This window comes from Carica papaya, chromosome 6, assembly GCF_054855325.1.
Source record: "Carica papaya isolate Zhongbai chromosome 6, ASM5485532v1, whole genome shotgun sequence".
Lineage (NCBI taxonomy): Eukaryota > Viridiplantae > Streptophyta > Magnoliopsida > Brassicales > Caricaceae > Carica > Carica papaya.
This window is the reverse complement of record NC_142314.1, coordinates 35,250,233-35,275,027: the sequence shown is the minus strand read 5'-3', so window position 1 is coordinate 35,275,027 and position 24,795 is coordinate 35,250,233. Positions and strand designations below refer to the sequence as shown.

The following is a 24,795-nucleotide window of genomic DNA, read 5'->3' as shown; positions in this document are numbered from 1 at the left end:
TGGAATCATGTCTTATTTAATCAGACTACCCATAATCTCTCTAGTGATGATACATGAAAATGGATCGTAAACTCTAAATGAGTTTTTGATACTAAATTTACTTATTAACTTAGTTATAGAAATTTATTTAATTCAAAATATGAGGCTTTTCGTGGAGTGATCTTCTCATACTAGGAAAAGCTACAGAGGACCAAAATTCAAGAGTACCATAAGGTGCTCCGGTGGAGAATTCTTCACAAGTCTCTTAGGTTTGTCTCATAATTCTTCCTAGTATGATATACCATGCAAGCTTTGTAATACATGTAATGAATCATACAATTCTGACAAGATTTCTTTGACTATAATCTGAATGTGGTTTTCACATTGATTTTTTTAATTAGAGTTCTATTGAAATTGAGTTTCTTTTTCTCATAAAAAAAATTAAACAGATGATCAAAGACTTTTATTAAAATATATTTTTCTTTTTACCTCTATTATGACTAACTTAATATATCTTTAGATGAATCAAGTTATTCATGCAACGACTTTATAAACCCTTAAACCTACGTGGCTATTCTCACGAGGCACTATAGGATGGTTGTAAGGGTTTTGCTCTCTAATGTCTCCTCTAATATGCATCAACAAGTTATCGAGAGAAAATATAAAAAAACTTACTTGTGATGTGACTATCAGAATACATGACGTGTACGTTAAGTTATAATTTATCATAATTCTCGTTATAATCCGTTATTATGCATGAATTCAGATCACTAACGACTTGAACCTTTTGTTTGTGGAAACTGACGTTATATTTTTCGTCGCTGAGAAGAATAAAAGAATCTTAGGCGAGATTGAAAAAACAATGATCTTCAACAACTTCTAACTTATCGTTCATTCTTTAATGTTTGACGATATCTCTTTAAATTAAGTACAAAAGCTATCATTAAGATATTGAAGTCGTGCACACGATGTTAACTATTTGTGGGCATGGTTCCCCACGTGCACAAAATGAATTACCACATATTCTTTAAAAAAAAGTATATTTTATTAAAAAAGTAGATTTTATTACTAAAAATCCACATATGCGGACCCAAATTCGGGTTTCGGGTCGATCCAAGACTCTGCTCCTACGGTCGACGTATATATACTAGCATTTGCGTTTTGCCTACCCCAGCTTCTATCTTTGCGAACGAGGCGAGATTGCAGGTGACGAGGTTGGACTGTGAGTGAGAGAAGGAAAACCCTAATTAAAGGGGAGAGCTACAGATATCAAACTCGGTAAGATATATAATTTTCGCTAGCTCGAAAACCCTAAATTCAAATCTAGAGAAGGGGAAGGTTTTAGCTAAAAACAGAGAGCGAAAATGAGGATTATGATAAAGGGAGGTGTGTGGAAGAACACGGAGGATGAGATCCTCAAGGCCGCGGTTATGAAATATGGGAAAAATCAGTGGGCTCGAATATCTTCCCTTCTCGTTCGCAAGTCCGCCAAGCAGTGCAAGGCTCGCTGGTATGAGTGGCTTGATCCCTCGATCAAAAAGGTACGAATTTCTCCCCATTTTTGGCATAGATATATGCATATATGCAAGCGTGGTGTATCTGTAGGTTCCATGGTTGTTGCTTATTTCCTTTGCTTGACTGTTGCAGTGTGTTTGAGTGGTAAGAGAATTATGGATAGAAATGCCTGCTTACTATCTAGGATTTTTTTGGTGATTTTGTGCTGATTGATTCTTTGCTTGTTCAATAGACTTTGTTGTGACGCTCGGTGATCTGGAAGGAAGTTTTATCAGTTCAATAGACATTGTAATTTTTTTTTTTTTGGTTTTTTAATACTTTTCTTGCGTGTATTTGAATCTTGTATTGTTATTTATGATTCTAAGCTTTGAAATTTTGATGACATTCTTAAATTTGTTATATTATCATGTCAGAGGAGGCAGCCCCAGTATTGTTGGCTTTGTTTTTTCTTCCCCATGTTTTGTTTTGCTTTGTTAGCATGGAAGCTGATGGTGTAGTTTTCATTGATTTTTTAGACTGAATGGACCAGAGAGGAGGATGAGAAACTGCTTCATCTTGCAAAGCTTATGCCCACACAGTGGAGAACTATTGCCCCGATCGTTGGTCGTACTCCATCACAGTGCCTTGAGAGGTATGAGAAGCTCCTTGATGCAGCCTGTGTCAAGGATGAGAACTATGAGCCAGGTGATGATCCGAGGAAATTGCGCCCTGGTGAGATTGATCCAAATCCAGAATCTAAGCCTGCACGTCCAGATCCTGTTGATATGGATGAGGATGAGAAAGAAATGCTTTCTGAAGCACGAGCTCGACTAGCAAACACTAGGGGAAAAAAAGCAAAAAGGAAAGCAAGGGAGAAGCAACTTGAGGAGGCCAGGAGACTTGCTTCATTGCAGAAAAGGAGGGAACTAAAGGCTGCTGGAATTGATACTAGACACCGGAAGAGGAAAAGGAAGGGAATCGACTATAACGCAGAAATTCCCTTTGAGAAAAGGCCTCCTCCAGGATTTTTTGATGTCATTGATGAAGACAGGCCAGTGGAACAAGTGAAGTTCCCAACCACCATTGAAGAGCTCGAGGGTAGAAGAAGGGTTGATGTTGAAGCACAATTACGGAAGCAGGATACTGCAAAGAATAAAATTGCTCAGAGGCAGGATGCTCCATCAGCTATACTGCAAGCCAACAAGCTGAATGATCCAGAAACTGTTAGAAAGAGGTCAAAACTAATGCTTCCTGCCCCACAGATCTCAGACCATGAATTGGAGGAAATTGCAAAGATGGGTTATGCTAGTGATCTTCTTGCAGGGAATGAGGAGCTAGCAGAAGGAAGTGCTGCTTCTCGCGCTCTTCTTGCAAATTATTCCCAGACACCCCGGCAGGGAATGACCCCTCTTCGTACCCCTCAAAGAACCCCTGCTGGTAAGGGTGATGCTATAATGATGGAAGCAGAAAATCTGGCTAGGTTGAGAGAGTCTCAGACACCATTATTAGGGGGAGAGAATCCGGAGTTGCACCCTTCTGATTTTTCAGGAGTTACTCCTAAGAAAAGGGAGATCCAGACACCAAACCCGATGCTGACTCCTTCAATGACTCCTGGAGGCGTGGACCTTACTCCAAGATCAGGCATGACACCTTCAAGGGATGGCTATTCTTTTGCTATGACTCCAAGAGGAACTCCTCTTAGAGATGAGCTCCACATTAATGAAGAGATGGATGTCCATGACAGTGCAAAACTTGAGCAGAGAAGACAGGCTGATTTAAGAAGGAACTTGCAATCTGGTCTAAGTAATCTTCCACAGCCAAAGAATGAATACCAGATAGTTGTCCCACCTCCTCCAGAGGATAATGAAGAACCGGAGGAGAAGATTGAAGAAGATATGTCTGATAGATTAGCAAGAGAAAAGGCTGAGGAAGAAGCACGTCAGCAGGCACTGCTCAGGAAGAGATCCAAAGTACTGCAGAGGGAGCTTCCAAGACCTCCAACTGGCTCATTGGAGCTAATAAGAAATTCTTTGATGGTTGCAGATGGAGATAAGAGTTCATTTGTTCCTCCCACCATGATTGAGCAGGCTGATGAAATGATAAGAAAGGAGCTTCTATCCTTACTAGAGCATGATAATGCGAAGTATCCTCTTGATGAAAAAGTGGAGAGGAAGAAAGGTGTCAAGCGCTCTTCAAATGGGTCTGCTCATGTTCCTGTGATTGAAGATTTTGAAGAAGACATGCTCAAAGAGGTTTTCATCTATATCTTCCTGCTTTGACGTGTTATTTCTTTCATTAATGAATCTATGATCATGCTACTTTCATATTGGCTCCTCAGCCTGTGTTTGCTTTCCTTTTTTCTTTTTTTGTTTTTTTTTTGGGGCGGTGGGGTTGGGGTTGGGGTTGTGAGGGGGTTTGGTCTTTGTGTTTGAGGTCTTGGACTTTTTGCTGGATACAGCAATACCAGTTACCTTTAGGATTCAAATGCTGTAGACATATCCAGGATACAACAATTTTTTTCTTCTGAAAGGATTTCATGATTCAACATTTATGTACATATTGGCAATTAATATGCAGTTTTTTTTCTCTCAAAATTCATGCATAGTTTCCAGCTCTCAGACATTGTTGATTTGCTTTATGTCTATCCTGGGAGATTTTAAATTCTGATGCTATATTCATGGTTATTCTGTATTTGATTTTTGTGATGGTTGCTCCTCTCTTTAGTGCTTTCTTCCAAGTCTTCTAAGAACTTTTTCTTATTAATCAATATTGCCATTCTGATCATCACTTCATCATTCTTGATGTTTATATTGTTTGTGTTGCTATTGTGCATATGTCGAAGAATCTCGTTTTTTCTTTTCATTTTTCTTTTAAAAAACTGCTTAATGACTAATATTCCTCTTTGCAGGCTGACCATTTGATTAAAGAGGAAGCTCAATTTCTTCGTGTAGCAATGGGGCATGAGAATGAATCCCTTGATGACTTTGTTGAAGCTCACAATACGTGCCTAAATGATCTCATGTACTTCCCTACCCGCAATGCTTATGGTCTTGCAAGTGTTGCGGGGAGCATGGAGAAGCTTGTAGCCCTGCAAAATGAGGTGGAGCATGTGAGAAAGAAGATGGAAAGTGATAAGAAAAAGGCAGAACATCTTGAGGGAAAATTGAAAACACTCACAAAAGGATATGAGGTATGTTATGGGATACCCACATTACGTTTCTTTGCTTATAACTTATTTTCCATACAATTGTTCAATTTTTTCTTTCTTTGTTTTTTTTAAAGGAAACAATAATTATCATAAAAAGTTACAACTTTAAGGTAGAGAATCCACCCAGCATTTTATCCAATCCTAAATTGCGAGCAACAACAGTAAACCCACACAACAAATGCCCAGCTTAGTTCAATAATACACATAACTTAACACTAAATTTCAATATCTAGAGAACCCAAAAGTTAGAAATCTTGAGCAATCCAGAAAGACAGCTTAAGTTAGAAACTAGGAAGGACAAAAAAAAGGTGCAATCTGGGGGCACCTGAAAAACCATAGGAGAAATATGTTCAGAATAAAACTACTGCAGGAATTACCGCTATACCATTTGGAATGGAAATGAAATTTTTCGATTACTAATTTTTGAAAATTGCCAATGATGCACTATTTTCAACAAATTATTGGCAGGAGAAATAAATATTCATAGTATCTTTAAGAGGTATAAGTATAAATTGATAGTTACTGATTTGATCCAAAGTTAAAATTTATGCCCTCAAATTCAAAACCTGAAAATTCAAGAATCCTTGCTTTAGTTTAACAAAATGGGATAGAAGAATGTTTTTCTTGATTGTTTTTCGCTGGAATGTTGTTATTTGAATTTAGTTGTTAACTCTGTGGAGCATATGTGCAACCATGGGGCATATTTTTTTTTCCTTTAAAATAAACACAGGCATGTTGTTTCATGAAGTCTGTCTTTCATTTCATATCTTTTTTCTAGAAAGCTCAAATCTTTGTCCCTTAGAGGAGCTTATTGCTTATAGAAAGCTTGAATCTCTTTCCCTTTTAATCTCGTTCTTTCTCCCTCTCCTCTCTCAGTTATCTACTCCTACTTGCCTTCTTTTCCTTTGCCTCCATAATTCCAAGTTCATGTCATTACTTGCGCAATTTTTTGAGGAAGGTCATTATTATTTTTTTGATAACTAGTTCATTTTCACTGTAAAGTATCCTCTCCTATCTATTTGTCATGTTTTGATAAAGTTCTTAGAGAAGCAACTCAGATCCTATGTTCTTATTGGATGGAACTAATGCATGCATGTTTAAGTTTTATAGGCGGTTTTTGGTATAACTTAAATTTTGGTCAGATTGAGCATATAAGCTCTCTAGGAACATCTTTCTGATATTTTTGCTAATTATGAAAGAGTATAAACTCTTAGAATAACATTTTTAGGAAGCTGATAGGGTTAGTTTTTATTTTATAAGCTCTCTGAAAAAAAAAAATTGATATTGACCTAGTAAATATCTAAATTCTCTCCAAGTCAACAATTCTAAAATTTTCAATCTCTAGTTTTAAATATTCAAGAACAGAAAAATTTTCCATTTTTATCATTTGAACATAAGTAGCAGCTTGTAAGTTTTATTTCTACGAAACATATAAATAGTTGAATACAGCTTATCAACTCTTGTTATCCAAACAATGTAACAGCTTTTTCTTTTTAATAGAAACTTCAACAGCTTTCATGTTAACAACTTCTAAGCTTCTATACCTTCACTTGAACCAAGCACTCTTAAGGATTTGAGCTCCTGTATTGACTTGGCAATATAGCAACATAAATTCATCATACAATTTAACTAGAGTAACAGGTTAGGAAATAGAAAAAAAGAAATTATAATATTAAATACAATCCATTATAGTTTTGTTTTTCCAACACATGCAACTTGGAGTTTAAATTTGAGTTCCTAAAAAGAAAGGAGTTTAAGCTTGAGTTTCCATCTTGCACTTATTATGAAGGTAATTATTGTCATTTTCAAAATCTTTGTTTGACTTTTGGGGTGTGCTTTTTCTTTTTTTTTAAAAAAAAATTCTTTCTTTACTCTTACTCCAGTTGGGGCATGGAATGATAAAATGCATGGTTTGTGATAAAACAAGATCAGATATAGAAGTTTGCTTCTTTTAATTTCTTTCTTGATTCTTTGCTTTGTTCATCCATTGCTACTCTAAGAGTAATTTATTTACCTTATGATTTCAGCAACGCAGTTTCAATCTTTGGAGCCAAGTGGAATTGACCTTAAAGCAGATTGACACTGCTGGAACAGAACTTGAGTGCTTCCAAGCTTTGCAAAAGCAAGAACAGATAGCAGCATCACACAGAGTAAATAATATTTGGGAGGAAGTGCAGAAGCAAAAGGAGCTTGAGCAAACTTTACAACGGCGCTACGGAAATCTATTAGCTGAGCTGGAGAGGATACAAAAGCTTGTGGTCGAGTATAGAGCTGAAGCAAAAAAACAAGAAGAAATTGCTGAGAAGAATCATGCTCTTCAGTTGTCTGAGGTGGCAACCGAGGAATCCACTGAGATCTCAGAGCCCTTACCATCCTTGGATACATCTGCAAGCTCTGTGCCAGGTGACCCATCTCACGATGGCACTCCAGGTCAGAAAATGGATGTTGATCAAGAGGAAGCGCACGCAGGAACAGCTGTAGATGTAAGCATATCTACTGATATGCCTTCTGCAAAAGAGGGAGAAACTGCAAGTGCAGTACAAGCTAATAGTGTTGAAGGTCCTGAAATCTCACAAACTCTCACAGATGGACATCATCCAAGTGGTGACCTAACTCAAGATGTTATTGACAAAGCAGATGTACCATCAGATGCCCAGGAAAATAAAATGAATAATGACTCTGCTGATGGTTTGGTTGGTGACAGGGAGGCATCAAATTCTGATGCTGCAGCAAATATGGCTGTTGAGGTTCAGCAGGATGCAGTTGTCATCGAGGAAAATAAGATGAATAATTACTCTGCGGATGGGTCAGCTAATGAGAAGGTACCAAATGCTGATCCTGTGGCTGATATATCTGTTAAGGCGAAGCAGGATGCAGTTGCTACAGATGGAAAGAAGATGAATAATGACTCTGCTGATGGATTGGCTGGTAACAAGTTGGTAGCTAGTGCTGATGCTGTCGAGAATATGCCTGTTGAGGTGCAGCAAAATGTAACCAGAACTGAAGACTGAATGAAACGAATGCAGAAAATCCTGCTAATTGGAATGCCATGTTGGTTTTCTCGAGGGAAGAAATGGTGTATGGCCTGGAACTTATATCTGACTGTAGAGCTATTGATGCGAGCAAGATTAAAAGAGTTCTAATAGCTCATCAGGAAAAAAAAAAAATTCCAGATTAGTATTTTCTCTATCCTCGAGAAAAGAGAATATTCAGAGATAAGATAGTTGGAGATGCATGAGAATGTCCCAATGTGGGTGCTGAAATAACCATTAATCAAACTTGTATGTTACTTATGAAACACTGGAAAAACGTTTATGAACAGAGGACCTGAATTTTGTGTTTTGTCTTTACATGCATATTTCCTAGTTTTGTTGGACGCAACTTGTTCTAATTTTCTTAGATCTGAAGGCTAGTGGAGACCAAGGAAAGGACTTCGATCTGGCTATGTTCATGGTGTAGCAAATGTTATATGATTATTACCAGTCGCATTATTTTTGCTTCTGGATTTTCGATTAACTCATGTTCAGCTTCAATCTTGGCTTAGTTTTTTTTCTTTTTTTCTTACGAACTAACAATACCGATAATTTAATGTTAATTTTTGCATTTTGAGAGTACGCCAATTCCTTCATCGGGGAGGTATATCTTTTCGTATTGGTTTGATTGCCAGCTTCGTAAACAAGTATAGAATGATGATAAGATTGAAGGAAAGAGGTGTTTAAGTGGGAGATATAACTCCTAAGATTGACATAAAATTAGAAGAGAAGTCCTCCCAAAAGAAAGGAAGTTGCTTGAACGTCTCTGAAATAATGAATGGATGAGATAAGATGTGGGTGGAGTCTTAGGTTAGGTGTGGTCAAGAAAGAACACTTCACTTTTAGTTGGCAATATAGATATATGCGTGTATATATATATATATATATATATCTCACAAAGGCCAATGTCTGTGTATTGTCCCCTTGTGGGGTTTGTGGTACAGTTGTAATAACTTATGATGTGTGTGTGTGTGTGTATATATATATGGAAAGGCATGTGTTCTTTTTGAGCAGCCTTGAAGATTAGCATTCCACCTAAATGGAAGCCAAAATCAACCTACCTTCTTACTTCTATATATATACCTAAGGGGAAGCCAAAATCAACCTTCTTACTCCTATATATGAATATACATATATAAACATGAGCAAGTTCCATGCACACATACCATTTCCATTAGTGTTACTTGCAAACCACGTATATATATATATTTGCTCATTTTCAAACTTAATTCCCGTGTGTGTGTGTGTGTGTATATATATATATATATATGCATGTATACATGTATGTGTAAGTCTTATCGTTAATAGTTCCTACTAAAATACATCTAATCTAACATACTAATTACAAACATTAAACATCAAATACATATATATATATGTATATAGACAAAGATCACATGCATGCGTGTATTATTAAATTTGAAGAGATTACACATACACATATACTTACATACATATACAATGTAAATAGTTTGTGATAATATTTGAAGCCCGAGATATAGGGAGTTTATAATTGTTTTTCAATTAAAAGTATAGTTCAAATTTTTAATTCAGAATAATTATTTTAATTAAGAGAAATTAACCGTTACAAAATTATTATTTTTTAATTATTTAAACAGTTATGTTAAAATCAAGTATAGTATATTAAATATTATTAAATTATATATTAAAAAAATTAAATTTAAATTAGGAGTATATTTTTTTGGACAAAAATTAAATTATTATTTTAAAAATTACAAACCCAATTGTAAATATACCTTAAGAATTTTATACTCTTCCTCATTTTTCCTTTAGTTACATGAACTCCATTGCTATACATATGGAGTAAAATTTTATGGCAAGTGCACTGACAATTTTTCCTCTTCTGTTAAAAAACCCAAAAATAATAAAGTATTTCGAAATTTATTTATGATCATGCTCTGAGCAAGTTGTAATTGATTAAATGTTCGTCGAACTTGGCAGTTCTTCCCTGTTAAGCATTATACACGCATGCATACGATATTATAATATACAATATATTTATTATTATGTATTGATGTGTGTGTGTGTGTGTGTATCGATATATCTATACAGTATGAAAGAATGTCCAGTCACTAACGATATCTCGTCTGAGGTAACAGTAAGAGTCCACCAGGCAGCCCAAGAGAAAATGTTGGCAGAAAATCTTTCTCACCCGCATTTTCTTAGGAAACAAACAAACTCTCAGTAGACCCACTTGCGGCTGATTCCCAACCCAGGTGTTATTACTATAAACCTATCTTCATCTTCACTCTCTCTCTCCCTCTCTCTCTCACCTCCAGAAAAAAACAGAAGAACGCAGAAAGTTCCATGACAGCAAAGCTTTAATTCTGCTGTCACTTTTCTTTGATGCCACCAGGACTTTGCTTCAGCTTCATCTTGTGATTCATGTAGAAAGTGGGTCTTATACACTGTAAGTATATCCTAATTTGTTACTATAATTTGATGATGGGTTTTGCATTTGGATTCTTAATGACGGACTGGTTGAGTCGTTTTAAATGTGTAGTTTCTGGGTTCCGAATCGTTTGTGTTATATAATAATATGTATTGATAGGTTTCTTTGATTTAGTTTCTGGGTTTTGAACAGTTTATGTGTTATATAATTATATATATTGAACGGTTTCTTTGATTTGGTTTCTGGGTTTCTTTATGCAGACTTCTTTTTTGGGTTTTATTTAAACTTAATCAAATATTCTTTTTTCATGGGAATTTGGTTTTGGATTTTCATATGAGATTCTAGATTGTTAATGTTTTCTGTTTGGCATTTTTGGGTGTTTATTTTGCTGTCTGATTGTGAGTAATTTTCATGAATATACTATTTTCTGCAGAATTTAAGGAACTGAGCAAGCATTTGATTTTGGGTTTTTGGCTGAAATTAAGTTAAGAATTTGCAATTTGGGTCCCTCTTAATATTTAATCAGCTTATTCTCATCAGGGTCTCAAGGCAGAGAAGAAGAGCTTGTACAGGTGATCATCTCTCTTTATGTACTTTCTTGTTTGCCAAACAGGCATTTTCTCATCATCTATCTTAAAATTTTCTTCGCATAAAACAACCATTGATGTTTGTTGGTTATTTGTAGATTTCTCTGTTTTGATTTCTCACTTTCTGATATAGAGGATTTATAATTTTATAATCTTATAATCTTCTCTTCGTTGTAAAATCTATTATTTATATATTAGCATGCTTCTTTAGGTGGAAACCTGCTCAGCTGCTAAATGCAGATCAACTACATATTCATTCTAACATAATTCGTGTTGAAATTCATCAATATAGATAGGTTTATAGGAAAGGTTCAAACACCATATATGATAGCAAAAGAAGACAGTAGTCATTTGTAATAAACATAAATGTTTTTGTTGCTTTATATCATGTTAAATAATAGAGTTGAACTGATTTTTTCAAGAAAATTCGAGAGAAGTCCCAGTTTATTATTTATACATTAATACTCTTGATATTTACTCTTTCATCATTCTCATTGCTAATGTAAACCATGTTGGGAGGAGAACAATGTTGTAACCAAGCATCAATTTGTAGAGAACTAGTGTTCAAGTAAGTTGGAAGTGAGTTGATTATACTCTGGGATTAGTTTCAGCAAAAATGGTAACCAGAACAGTTGATCTCCGATCTGACACGGTTACAAGACCAACTGAGGAAATGCGTGCTGCCATGGTAACTGCTGAGGTTGATGATGATGTACTGGCTCATGATCCGACTGCATTCCTCCTAGAATCAGAGATGGCAAAGATCATGGGCAAGGAAGCTGCTCTCTTTGTTCCATCAGGAACTATGGGTAACCTCATTAGTGTATTAGTGCACTGTGATATCAGGGCAAGTGAAGTTATCCTCGGAGACAATTCGCACATCCATATCTACGAGAATGGAGGAATTGCCACCATTGGAGGTGTTCATCCAAGGACAGTTAAGAACAACGAAGATGGAACCATGGACATTCATTCGATTGAAGCTGCTATTAGGGATCCTGCAGGGGAGCTTCTGTTCCCAACAACAAGGCTTATCTGCTTGGAAAATACACATGCCAAGTAAGTTCTGTTATGTCTATAGGATTGTAATTTGGCTTCTTTATACTTAACTGGAGCACAAATAAAGGGTATCTTTGTCTTGCTTCTGATGATAATTGTAGGCTTAATTTATAGTCATTTGATTATTGTATGTCTCAAAGAATGACTAATAGTACATTATTATCATACTGAGAACGTTTAGCTTTTGCAGCAAGTGTGATTTCCTTGCTTTGTATTGAATGAGGTCCGAATCAAGAATGATGGACATTTGGGATGTTAAAATCTTGCTTCATTAGATAAACTTCATGCTATGTGGTATTATGTTGAATGTTTAAACTAAGCTGTTTTACATGTCAGCAACTAAGAATGTCGTTTCAGTTTTTTATTTCCAATTTACAGTTTATTCAAACCTTACCCAGTATTTACTTCTTAGCATATTGTCACAAGCTGTCTTTCACCCAATACAGCTCGGGTGGTAGGTGCCTTTCCGTGGAATACACAGACAGAGTTGGAGAAGTTGCTAAGAAACATGGCTTGAAGCTTCATATTGATGGTGCTCGAATTTTCAATGCTTCAGTTGTAAGTAAAAAATTAGTTCAAAGTTAAATGATGAAGATGATAGGATTCAAAATTGTTTGAGAATCTAAATCCCAAGTTTTTGATTTCCCAGGCACTCGGTGTTCCTGTTCATAGGCTTGTCCAAGCTGCAGATTCTGTTTCGGTAGAATCACTTAGCTTTTGACATTGTTAACTTCTTCATCCAAGTTTAATAACATTGCTAGTTTTATATCAATTCAATTCTTATTCATATTTGATGTTGACTCAATTATAGTTTCTGGTTCAGAAACCAAACTCACTCTTGGCTAAACTCTTGAATCAGGTATGTCTGTCGAAAGGGCTTGGTGCTCCAGTTGGGTCTGTTATTGTTGGTTCCGAAACTTTTATTACTAAGGTAATTACAGGAGAATTCTGCAGTCAGATATATTCTTATTTCACTTCATGTTTAAAAAAAGTAAAACTGGTTTATTGTTTCTTTTTAGGCTAGAAGGCTTAGGAAAACATTGGGTGGTGGAATGAGACAGGTCGGTATACTCTGTGCTGCTGCTGTTGTTGCTCTCCGAAAAAATCTTAGCAAGCTTGAAGGTGATCACAAGAAAGCTAAAATATTAGCAGGTAAACAATTGATTTTCATCTTGTCTGATTTAATCTATTTTGTTACGATGTTAGGCGATTCTAATTATCGAAAAAGTTTTATGTACGTCTATTTGCCAGATGGATTAAATCAAATTAATGGTCTAAGAGTGGATGCTGCTAAAGTGGAGACAAATATTGTGAGTGATGATGATATATGTAGTTTGCTTGATTTGAATTTAGGCTTCTGTATCAATACCATGTTTCTAAATGTCTAAATTCTATTATCAGATATATTTCAAGGTAATGGAGTACTCAAGAATGACAGCAGAGAGACTATGCAAATACCTCAAAGATCACGGGATACTCGTGATTTACGAGGGCGAATCCAGGTCTGTTTTAAATGTATCAAAGCTCAACTACATCTTACTGCTGCATTTTCTGATCCTGAATCCCTTTTTTTTTTTTTCTCATAATTGATTCCTGAAATTCTGAGTTTTGAATTTGGGTCAAAGGGCTTTATTGCCTCATTTGGTGCTTTACATAAATGGAATAAACATATGTTGATGGTAATGTTGGTTATATATACATATATATACACATATTTACAGATCTTCTGCTGTTTCAGGATTAGAATTGTTCTTCACCACCAAATTTCAGCAAGTGATGTGCAGTATACTCTCTCATGCTTTCAGGTAACAAATCTGGCACACATGCATATACATCTGTGTGTATATATATCTGGAAAATTATGTGGTTAAAGAAACTTTTACTTGGTTGAACATTGCAGCAAGCTTTAACTGGGGAACATGATGAAAATGGCAACATCTAGTGGGGGGAGAGAAGAAATTCCTGAACACCCACCTACTCATGGAGATCTCTTAAAAATGATTATTTGTCTTGAAAAGAAGTGTATAAATGAAATAATATTATATTAATCTTGGATGTTTTTCAATAACTATTATATATATATATATATATACAATATTTGTTTCTGCTTCTTACTTTTGCCTCTTAGCTACTACATAATAATTTACAAATTATTCACTCTAAATCTATGTTCACAAATAATTATGAAAATAATATTAAATTGAAGACTCTCATAAAATTTGTCTATGAGATATATATATATATATAACTTACAAATTCTTATTAGTTTATATAATTTTCTAATATTTTAAACACATTTTTTCTTTCAATTTCTTCTATGTATAAAATTTTTCCACAAAATAATGTTTCTGTCAAATTTTTAAATAATAAAGTAATTTGTGTATATCTATAAATCTATAATTTTGTAATTTTTAAATAAAATATAAAATTATAGTCTCACACTAAATATATTATTTTATAGTACTTTTAGATATACTCATGAAAAAAATATTATTATATCCTTAAATAATAAAAATATGCTTAATTAAATTAAATATCATAAAATCTATATGACAAAATATTATAAATATGTATATTTAAACCTAATCATTGAGTTGCAAACAAAACAACAGATACCAAGTTCATCATTATTCCCCCCTCTTGTTACATACATACATATATATACATATATATATATATATATAATAACCAGGAGGTAATACATGTTAATTTTTTTTATTATATATACTGTTACTTTAATTTTTATTTTATATTTAAATTTATTTTAAATATTTAAAAGAAAAAAGAAACTGGATGTGTTATATTCCATTTTTACTTTTATATATATAGTATATTTTAGAAATTAATTATTTAATGAGTAATAATTTGAGAAAATATGCAGAGAAAATTATAAAAATATTCAATATAATATATATATATATATAAACTATACACAAAATAAGAGGAAGGTTGCATCTACTACTAGAAAATAAAAAACAAATAAAAAGAGAACAATTTATTGCAGGAAAAAAAAAAATTCTTCTCGAAAAGAAAACCAAGGATGAAGATGATGAGAGAGTTTGGTGAGGGGATTTTACGGAGAAAAAGTTCAGAAAAAAATGGAAACCCACACCATTGCTAGCGCCTGCATAACAAGCTGAGGATCGAGTAGAAAAAGTAAATTAAAGATGTTGTTTCAGGTAGGAGGGCAAGGGACTCGTCCCACTTTCTTTGAGATGGCTGCCGCTCAACAGCTCCCTGCCAGTCTCCGCTCCGCTCTCACTTACTCCATCGGTGTAAGCCGTATTTAAATTTAACCTGTACCTAGTTTCTTCGATTTTGTTTTTGTTTAATTGCGTTTTGCGAGGGTGTGAAGTGAAGTAATTTGAAAGACTCGTGGGAGTTTTCCATTTGGGTATATGAAAAATTTTCACTTTTATGGGTGATTTGTAGCTAAGAAAGTGGTTAAACTTGTGTTATCCGATGGAGAGTCAGTTTATTTGAGAGACATAATGAAGTTTTCCGTTTGGGTTATTAAAATTGCACTTTTCTGTGTAAATTTTAGCAAAAAATTGTGAACCTGTGATGGAGAATCAGTTTATTTGAGAGACTCCTTGGAGTTTTTTCGATTTAGGGTTTCTCAACATTGTCACTTTTTTTCTATGTAGATATTGGCTAAGACTTTATTTGAAAGACTCATAGGAATTTTTCACAAAACTGTCACTTCTCTGTGTAATTATTAGCTGAGAAAGTCTTGTGTAATATGATGGAGAATTAGTTTGTTTGAGAGACTCATTGGAGTTTTCCATTTGGGTTCCTCAAAATTATCACCTTTCTGTGAAAAGTTTTACCTGAGAAATAGTAGGCTTCTTTTCTTTTTCATTAATCAAATAACTAGAGCGACAAAGAGTTGTTTTTTTTACCTAATTAGATCAAAAAAGAAGCAGCAATTACTAGTTTACTTGAGCACACTTACTTGCAAGCAGACCAATTTGTCTCTGTTATGTCTATGAAAAATATTTGGGACTCTCTAACTTGATAAGAATTTTAAGTGGAAGAAGCCTAGGTGTTAGTACAACCCAGAAAAGGCAGAAAATGAATGAAGAATTTTGTGGGTTGATAAAAATGTGGGCTTCTGTAATTGTTTAATTCCATGTTAAATCAACTGGGTATATCCATTGTTTCCTTAGTTTTCTGCTTCATGTTATGAATTATTTGAGCTTATTTGTGATCTTATAGGTATTGGCGTTAAGGAGGCCTCTCCTCCATAAAGTGTTAGACTACGAAGATGAATTCTTCGCTTTACTGATGCTGATTCTCGAAACTCATAGCTTGCGAACAACAGGTTTCTTTCAGTTTGTCCTGATATATGTATTGTCTTTTGCTTGAACCTCATTCTTTTTTCTTAGTTCTGAAATTGTATAGTTGTGTTGGTTTTGGCTATGTTTTTAATACTTGCTAATCGGTCTATACTATAAGAATACTTGCTGATAGCGAGCCCCAAATTTGTATTTTTAACAGTAAATGTTTATTTGCTCCATGAAATACCACCTTCTCATTGATGATAGTGGATGCAAGTATATGATAGATGTTAGGATGACATGATAAGTGCACTGATGGTTAGTCATGTGCATTAGAGACTGTTATTGTGCAATCTTATAGCAAGGTTAGGCCTTTTTGTTTCTTGGCACCAATATTGTACTGGTTATCCTTTACGAATTGTTTCTGGAACACAATGGTTTGCATCACTTTCTTCTGTAAATTGGAATAAATATTTAATCTTCACTCAATTTTGAGAATTTATATCATGTTTCTTTATCAGGAATATTTCTCATTGTGAATATTCTCCAGATGCTTCTTTTGCTGAATCGTTGTATGGTTTGCGAAGGAGAGCTGTGAAAATAAAGGTGAAGAAAGATGACACTCGAACCAATTCAAATGATGGGATCCGTCGTTCTGGATTAGAGAAGCACCAAAGGGTTCTTTCTGTTGTATTTCTGGTACTCAATTCTGCCGTCATGATCTAAACATGATATTTCTGAGAAAATTTTCGATTGCATCTGCATTTCTTAGTTTAAGGAGTACTCCCCAGCTTGCTGGAGATTTCCAAATTTCATTGTTCTCTTTCTTCAAGGAATTCTCTTTATCTTATATTAATATCTCTAGCTAGGATTTCTCTCTTTTGATACCTGTCAATTGCTGAGATTACTGAGGTACAACTCTCTAGTCTTTAGTCTTGGTCCTGGTCAGAGACCACTGTGTTCGTGTCGGTGGTCCAACAAAGAGGCGAAGTAGTGGTCTTTTTCTTTCCATTACAAACGACACGCTTCGCCTGCTCCCTCGCCGTGTCCGCTAGCGCTCCTGTCCAGAGTGAAGAGAAGGCGAACAAGCGCCGCCTTTCCAGTACTACACTTCCAGAGGCATCTTATTATGTCACACCAGTTAATCCACAAATGAAAGAAGCATATCATTTTTCTGTCTTTGATCTGACCTTCTACCGAATATTTTTGCATATCTATTCGCCCTCCTCTTATCTGCTCTTTCTTTTTGGGTACTGGATGGCTACTGCCTCTATTATCATGAATTTGTTGATCCTAATCCTGTTGCATGTAGTAAATACTAGTTAATTATTACCACTAGCTATGATGTGTTAGTGCCTGAGTACTTTGTGACTGAGGACATAGACCCACCAAAATCCTTTGCAGTAAACAGGTTATGATTTATGTTTTTGATGTATGTGCAGGTTGTCCTGCCATATTTTAAGTCAAAGTTGCATTCCATCTACAATAAAGAAAGGGAAGCCAGACTTCAAGCAAGCCTATGGGGAACTGCCGATGAAGGATTTGAAGATGCTGGTTATTTTGATGGAAGGGAGAGTTCTCTTGTTCCAAGAGAGACTGTGGATGCAGAAGTATCAATTAGAATAGCTGCAATGAAAAAAATTCAGAAAATTATAGCTGCTTGCTACCCTTGGATACATGCGAGCAGCGAAGGTACATGCTCTTTTTAAGTTATTGTGTTGTCTTTTGTTTTTCATGGTGTTATCTGTCTGTAAATTAAAATGTTTTCTGAAACCTGTATATATGTTAGAAATTGTTATATAACATATATTTTTCTAGAAATTATGATTAGTGTGAAACAGTAACCAAACTTGTTTTATAATTCTATTTTTTGTTGATTTAAAAATAGTATAGATTTCTTTGTTGTTAGTTTCTAATTAGATTCTCTCTGATAAATGATCATTGTAATCTCCCTTTTCTTTCTTTGCCCCTAACTTTGGTAACTAATTCGTTAAGACACGCCTAGAAGGGGCACTCAACTATATGGGTTATACACAAAAGAGCGTCAAGAAAATCATTTCAAAAATGAAATTGGTGGTTAAAGATGCAACCACTGTATGCAAACTAATTTGATAGGTAAAAGATTTTTTTTTAAATCAGTACTATAGATTTCATTAGCCAGAAAAGTTAAAGGTATTATGAACTTTCTGTACTTTTATATTGTGCCTTTCTGGTGAGGTCATCTGAAGGTGAACTATTGTAGAAATACTTAAAAAGAAGGAAAAGAGAATTTACCCTGACAATTCTTTGGGATATGAAGGTTCTTACAGATTCTATTGAGCTATATACCTGTCCAAATTTGAAGTCCAAACTTGAATACCATCAATAATTTGAATTCTATGTTGCAGGTTTGTTATTTACGTATCAGCTCTTATATCTGCTGGATGCCACTGGATTCTATTCTCTAGGATTACATGCACTTGGTATTCATGTCTGTCGAGCCACTGGACAAGAATTGGTATGAGATTTAGACACTTTCTGTTGTGAATTTACAATAGCCAATAGGTTTATTGTGGTTTCTGCAATATGCTGCATTTATATGAGATCATTGTGGATCCCATGTGATTCCAGAAATAAAGTCTCAGAAACACAAAATAGCTTTCATTTGCAGCAAATTGTGTTTGAGATGCACAGAAATTAATCACCGAAATGTTCTATCATAGCAATGGCAAACCTGACTCAAGAATATTATCATAATTTTATGTCTCAGTTCTATTGAGTCAAGCAGTTTCTTGACTTTAATGAGACAAGTTTTAAGATTGTGGCTTTTATATCTCAGTTCCTTGTTTTTCATTTGATGTCAAGTTAGATGGATACTTCTTCTCGAATTTCAAAAATAAGGAGTCATGAACGTGAAAGACTACGTGGCCCTTCATGGTTGAAGGTGTGATGTTAGTTTTAATCTAAATTGATTATTCTAGTAAAAGCTTTTGAATTGTCGACTTTGTTTTTGCAACAGTTGACAATTTTAGTACCTGACATATTATTTTTAAATTGTAATAGACAATACAAGGAGCATTGCTTAGCTGTACGTATGCAGTGCTTGATTATGCACAAACTGGTCTAATTGCTGCAGTTTTCTTCTTCAAGGTGAGTACATTTTTTAACCTGATCTCTATTGTGGGGGTTACCTGTGAAAAAAAACATAAACAATTCAAGAGTTCCAGCATTTTGTTTGTTGCTCTGCTATTAATCCTTGGTGTGAACTTGGTAATTGCTGAAGTTTGTGTCAGCATGATCACAGCCATCACTTTGATTTTTCTTATGCTTCTTTTGAATGAGTCAAGCAGTGTAAGCAAATATATGACATGCATCATAATCTTGCCTTCTTTATCTTCTTTGTTGGTAAACTAAGCACGCAGTAATTTGGCACTTGGTAGAACCTGTTGTATTTCTGTTCTTGTCCTGAACTTTTTCTTGTCTCCTGTAACTGACTTGTGATATTGTTATATTCTTCCTTTCCGATTTCTGGAGAAGAAAATACTTTTAGATACTGCTACGACAATGAACATAATCTCAAATAATTACCCTCTTTTTTGCACTGTCATGCACCTTTTGTTATCCTTAATAATCTTAAAATATTCTTTAAGTTTGGCGTTTGATAATTCATGCAAATTTTTTCGTAGATGATGGAGTGGTGGTACCAATCTGCTGAGGAGAGGATGTCTGCCCCAACTGTCTACCCTGCACCACCACCTCCTCCTCCGCCAAAGGTAAACCTCCGTATTGCCTGCTTTATCTTTGGCGACTTAGATTGTCCTAGACACATAGATGTGCCTACCAAGTCCTTTGATGAAAGTAACCAGAAGATTTTTATTAGTCAATTGTCCAGAAGTAACTACTTTGAAAAAGTTTTCTATTTCTCATAGTCTTGTTTATTTTTACCATTTAAACAGATCTCCAAGGAGGGGATTCCACTACCACCTGATAGAACGATCTGCCCATTGTGCTCACAGAAACGTGCAAATCCATCAGTGGTTACGGTCTCAGGCTTTGTCTTCTGTTATGCTTGCATATTTAAATATGTTTCTCAGGTAATTCTTCGACTTGTTTCATATGACAGTTCCTTTTCATGGCTTATTTCCTTTTTAATAAACTAACCTATCTGCTTAAAATACACAATCCTGGGTTTGTAATTTAAGTCCTGTAAATGACATGGACAGCCTCGATCATCCCAATATCCATAATTTTAAAGAATATATTCTTTACAGATTACCTTCAGTCTGCATCTCTACCTCAATCTATTTTTCTCCTAAATGCTTTATCCGGGCTATCTGCATATATTTCTAATGCATCTCTCCATGTTCTAACAGTATAAGCGCTGCCCAATTACATTAATGCCAGCAAATGTCGAGCAGATAAGGAGGCTCTTTCATGATATGTAGATACTCTTATTATTTGAAACATCCAACAATCAAAGCCAGACATACAAGCAGAGAGACTGAGAACCAAGCAGAATAATGAAGCTGATAAGCTTGTGTTCTATTCCATTTTTTCTCATAATCTTTTGGGGGATACCATCCTACCACACATTTTCATGTGTTGCATTGATTCTTGTATTTCTAGAAGAAAAGTCGCTTAGGAAATATCCATCACCTAGCTACAACTTTTGCTCGTTAGGTAGGTTAGCTGTTGACTGGTATAACGGTTGTTGGTGATGCCAACAAGATTTGTAAGCACGAACAATGGATTAGCAATTATAAAGAAATATAATAGAGGATTATTTGCTGTCTTCATCTTTCTTTCTGTTCATAGCTCATACCAAGTCACCCTTTGGTTCGGATAATCCGTCATTCTACCTCATCGAACAATCCTCTTTCCACTGCAAATCCTTTTGTTCAAACACCTAAAGAGATTTTTGTCATCATTTGGAATACCTTGCAAAACGTGGTTGTAATTTCATGTTATGTTTAAAACATCTAAAGAAATCTAATTTTGAAATGTATGGACTTTGTGTTATGTTTAAAATATCTCTAATTAACTCAAGATAGTAAATATATGACATTTTTAAAATGGGTCAATCTTGTGTCATACTTAAAATATTTTTAATTTAGTTTAAGATAATAAGTTTGTAACTTTTATTTAAAGTGGTTTAAATGGTGTTATATGTTAAATGAGATCTGTAAGTATTTACTGTGAATAGGTCTCTCAATAATTTTGCTTCTGAGTGGAAAACTCATAAGACAATGCAGACATTTTAAAAAATCAAGATCTAACAGATGAGTGAAAGAATTTTGTAGCCGCAAACCATCCAGCCATGGGGATAACAAGTCATGGAAAAAGCTTTTCTGCTCAGAGCTTGTTTCTAGCGAGCAAAATTTATCATATAAGCTTTTATCATTAGTATCACCGAGCTTTTACAAGCCATCTCTAGAAGCTATATAACATTTCTAGGAAGGACTGGAACTTGCATGCTTATGCACAAAACCTATTAGAATCTTGGAACTGCAAATCAAACACTCTGAAAAGACAAGCTAAACTTCTTGATCCAACCTTGTCTTGAAACTGGTAGCATCCCAATTGGCTCTTCCATCCTGTACAAGCAAAAGAATTTGTATCAGTTTCTGCTTTGGCTTATGCATCAATAATTCCATATTCATCTACGCATTTCTACTTAGAATGATACCTTTCTATTTCTGCTGCTAGGTTTTGACATTCCTTTACTAGAAGAGGTTGAATCTGAATTTGGGGTCTGCCCTGTATGTCTCCAATAGCTGCCAACAGTGCCTATGATGGGTGTTTCATCAGGACTCCAATTTTTTGATCTCTTTGGAGATGTAGATATAGAATGTTGTTTAACTTCTTCCATGGTTAATGCTCCTAAAATGGGTCTGTCTTCGTGATTTCTTGGTGATTTTGCATCAATGGAAGGTGAATTCCCAACAGAATTTGTACTAGCCTCAGAAAAAGGTGTAACCTCAGTTTCAACCAACCAGGTCGAAAGACTAGTATCAACTGTGATTTCCTGGTCTAAAAGTTTCTTGTCTTTAGAACCCAGGTTTGTTTTCCGAGTCGAGTGCTTAAAATTAGGCTGTTCAATAGTGGCATCACCATACCAAGCATTCTCCGGGTACATATTCTCCTTTTCCTGAGACTGCAAATGTGTTAGTGCTTTTGGCTTGATTGCTTTCCATTGAGTCACATTCTCAACTGGGTTCAACACTGAATCAACAAACTGATTCCCATCCCGAGCATTTCGATTCAACTCAATCACCTGAAGTTCCGCAACAGGAGAAATACATTCTGCCACCGGACTAGAAACCTCCTTTTCACCCAATTCAACATTTTCAACTGGGTTGAACACTGAATCAACAAAGTGATTCCTATTCGGGGCATTTCGATTTAACTCAATCACCTTAAGTTCCGCAACAGGAGAACTACATTTTGGCACTGGACTACTAGTAACCTCCTTTTCACCCAATTCAACATCAGAAACTTGCTTCCTCGACTCTATTGACAATGAAAATAATGATTCCGATGATTCTTCTGGAACAAACTTCTTACAGTCATCACCATCTTTATCATCATTACAACCATCATCTAAACTACTTTCTTCTTCCAAGTCCAGATCTTCATATTCATCATCATCAGTGCTTGCACAGTTTTGGTACCTATTGTTTGGAGGATGAGAAAATAGAGTTAACAAATTGGAAGTAGAAAGTGATTTGCTTTCTTCTGGCGTTTCTTCTTTCTTTTCACTCTTCTTCTCCTCCTCATTTTTCCCAACTGTAGGAAATTCCTCACTGGCTTTGAGACTCAAGTTAAATCTAACTTTCTTTTCAGTACCGCAACTAATTGGATCCTCAAGCTTTTCTCTATACAAGTTGGCAAAAGTAAACATACAATTGAGCTGTTGGGTTCAAAAACAGAGCAGCTAACAGAAATAAAAAAGAAAGATTTGGGAGGAAATTTAGGTGTATATTCCTTCATTTAAAACCAGTTATTTATACAAAAAAAAAAAAGAAAATTAAATTCCTATTTTGAATGCTCAATATCTGAACTGTTACAAATGAAAAACTAAAAATAATTATTAAAATATTTGAAGAATTTATTCAATCACTATCGGTTGGTCCTTTTCAAAAAGATCTTCATTATCTGGCACTAATTTTGAAAAGATGTTCATAATTGGAACTAAAATGTCAGTTGTTTAACAACTGCATCAGACAAATGACTTGAGAAAGCTGCAAACAACGTTTGGATTTGTTCAACTCAAATTTGGATTTGTTCAATTTAAATGTAAAAGAGAAAACCCAAAATTCATAGGAACTAGCAGAAAAACCTTGAACCCTAGAAAACGTCAAATACACAGAACAAGTAACCAAAAAAAATACCAGAAACCATAGATTTCAAGACAGTAGCATACTCGGATTCTGCGATGGGATTAATGGGTTGTTGGATCTGTTCTTTTGTGGATTTAGCAGCCTGAAGAGCTTCTTCACCAGCTCTACTCCTCTGCAAAAAAATCGTGATTTCAGATTGTTTAATTCCTCAAGATCAAAAATTTGAAAAACCCATAATTCTTTTTTGGCAGAAGAGAAACCCATAATTAGTAAGGTTGAAGAAATAACAAACCTGGTGTACAGACGCAGATTTATTGACCAAATGACGGCGTTTTTTCTGTTTGGAAGAAGAGAAACAAGCAGAAAGGCAACCCATCATAATCCAAAAGGTAGACTTTGCTTGAAAAGTTGTTAGCTTTTTAATCTATAGAAATTTGAAAATGGTCTTTTCATTGAGACGAGAAAGTGAAATGAGGAAAAGAAAATTTCAAGGACAAGAATTTGACCGTTAGAGAGTTGCATTTGAATTTCGATTGGGCTCAGCTCTGATCAATCATGGGCCTACCGCTTCAATCGTAGAAGCTATTAATTGAAGTGGCTTATATATACATACATATATATATATATAAACTAAAAAATCAACGGTCGTGATCAAAACACATGGACCTCTTGTCGTGCACATCACATACAGATTGCATTTATCCCTCCAAGGAACTCCACTTTGAGTCTTAATCAATCAAACAAAGTAGAAACAAAACCTAGTATATGAGCTATATTTCTATTTAAGCCATTTTTATTTTGTAAATTGTTTGAAATATATTTATTACTAAGCAAATATTCTTGGAATTCCCTTCATGAAAAATTTTCTCTCAATAAAAAATTAGTTTCTCGGTCGATGATTTTCATTTATTATCTCGATTATATAATATTATTTTTATATTTTAAATTTTTAAAAATTATAATTAGAACTATTCATTAATAAGAAAAAGAAAAGACGCGAGCGGTGGTTGAATCAATGATAAACTACAATTATGATAAAGAATGATTCGATTAATGATAAAGAAAAAAAGTTTTTGATTCAGTTCTTCACTTTAACAGTAAAAAAGAAAAAGAATTGATCAAATTCTATTAAATCTGACTCATAGTAGTCATTTATCAAAAAATAATTTCGGTTATTAAATAACTGAACAATCAGAAATAATTTATTTATGATACTTAGTTTACATTTATAAAAAAATATCTAATGAATTATTAGTTCGATATATTTTGTTTATTATAAGAACATATATTTTTTTACTCATTATCAGACAATCACTCGTTCAAAAACTTCGTGTGAGACTAATAATTTTTATTTCTCGTATCATGAAAAATCCTTTTTCGCTCCACTTAACCCTATTCCCTCCGAGGATATTTTAGTGACAAGC

The 24,795-nt window shown here is 34.6% G+C and overlaps 4 protein-coding genes across 8 annotated transcripts; 3 read left to right on the top strand and 1 right to left on the bottom strand.

Annotated features, from left to right (window-relative positions):
- The first annotated feature begins 1,145 nt into the window (after positions 1-1,145).
- CDC5 (cell division cycle 5) lies at positions 1,146-8,197 on the top strand. Its single transcript, XM_022056540.2, has 4 exons — positions 1,146-1,520; positions 2,010-3,725; positions 4,382-4,663; positions 6,709-8,197. Exons 1-4 carry the CDS (start codon positions 1,344-1,346, stop codon positions 7,690-7,692), a joined length of 3,159 nt encoding a protein of 1,052 aa, XP_021912232.2. The 5' UTR covers positions 1,146-1,343; the 3' UTR covers positions 7,693-8,197.
- A 1,583-nt stretch (positions 8,198-9,780) lies between these two features.
- On the top strand, positions 9,781-13,886 carry LOC110825990 (low-specificity L-threonine aldolase 1). 4 transcript variants are annotated; one of them, XM_022056556.2, is made up of 11 exons: positions 9,781-10,144; positions 10,667-10,698; positions 11,325-11,772; positions 12,219-12,330; positions 12,422-12,472; positions 12,632-12,703; positions 12,792-12,924; positions 13,024-13,082; positions 13,174-13,274; positions 13,511-13,577; positions 13,673-13,886. In XM_022056556.2, exons 3-11 carry the CDS (start codon positions 11,330-11,332, stop codon positions 13,712-13,714), a joined length of 1,080 nt encoding a protein of 359 aa, XP_021912248.1. In that variant the 5' UTR covers positions 9,781-10,144; positions 10,667-10,698; positions 11,325-11,329; the 3' UTR covers positions 13,715-13,886. The 4 variants fall into 4 exon arrangements, with proteins under 4 accessions (XP_021912248.1, XP_021912249.1, XP_021912247.1 ...); XM_022056557.2 differs by having other exon boundaries at positions 11,267-11,772; XM_022056555.2 differs by having other exon boundaries at positions 9,782-10,144; positions 10,560-10,698; positions 11,319-11,772.
- An 830-nt stretch (positions 13,887-14,716) lies between these two features.
- On the top strand, positions 14,717-20,827 carry PEX12 (peroxin-12). The gene is made up of 10 exons (XM_088223088.1): positions 14,717-15,047; positions 15,991-16,096; positions 16,603-16,751; positions 17,495-17,744; positions 18,440-18,549; positions 18,901-18,975; positions 19,095-19,181; positions 19,718-19,804; positions 19,988-20,125; positions 20,405-20,827. Exons 1-10 carry the CDS (start codon positions 14,940-14,942, stop codon positions 20,474-20,476), a joined length of 1,182 nt encoding a protein of 393 aa, XP_088079214.1. The 5' UTR covers positions 14,717-14,939; the 3' UTR covers positions 20,477-20,827.
- Positions 20,828-21,286: 459 nt separating this feature from the next.
- On the bottom strand, positions 21,287-23,901 carry LOC110825989 (uncharacterized). Of its 2 annotated transcripts, none has more exons than XM_022056552.2 (4): positions 23,664-23,901; positions 23,455-23,543; positions 21,718-22,906; positions 21,287-21,625 (listed from the first exon to the last, which is right to left on the bottom strand). In XM_022056552.2, the coding sequence occupies exons 1-4, from the start codon at positions 23,748-23,750 to the stop codon at positions 21,566-21,568; spliced, it is 1,425 nt and encodes a 474-aa protein (XP_021912244.1). In that variant the 5' UTR covers positions 23,751-23,901; the 3' UTR covers positions 21,287-21,565. The 2 variants fall into 2 exon arrangements, with proteins under 2 accessions (XP_021912244.1, XP_021912245.1); XM_022056553.2 differs by having other exon boundaries at positions 21,718-22,702; positions 23,664-23,894.
- Between the last annotated feature and the right edge of the window lie 894 nt (positions 23,902-24,795).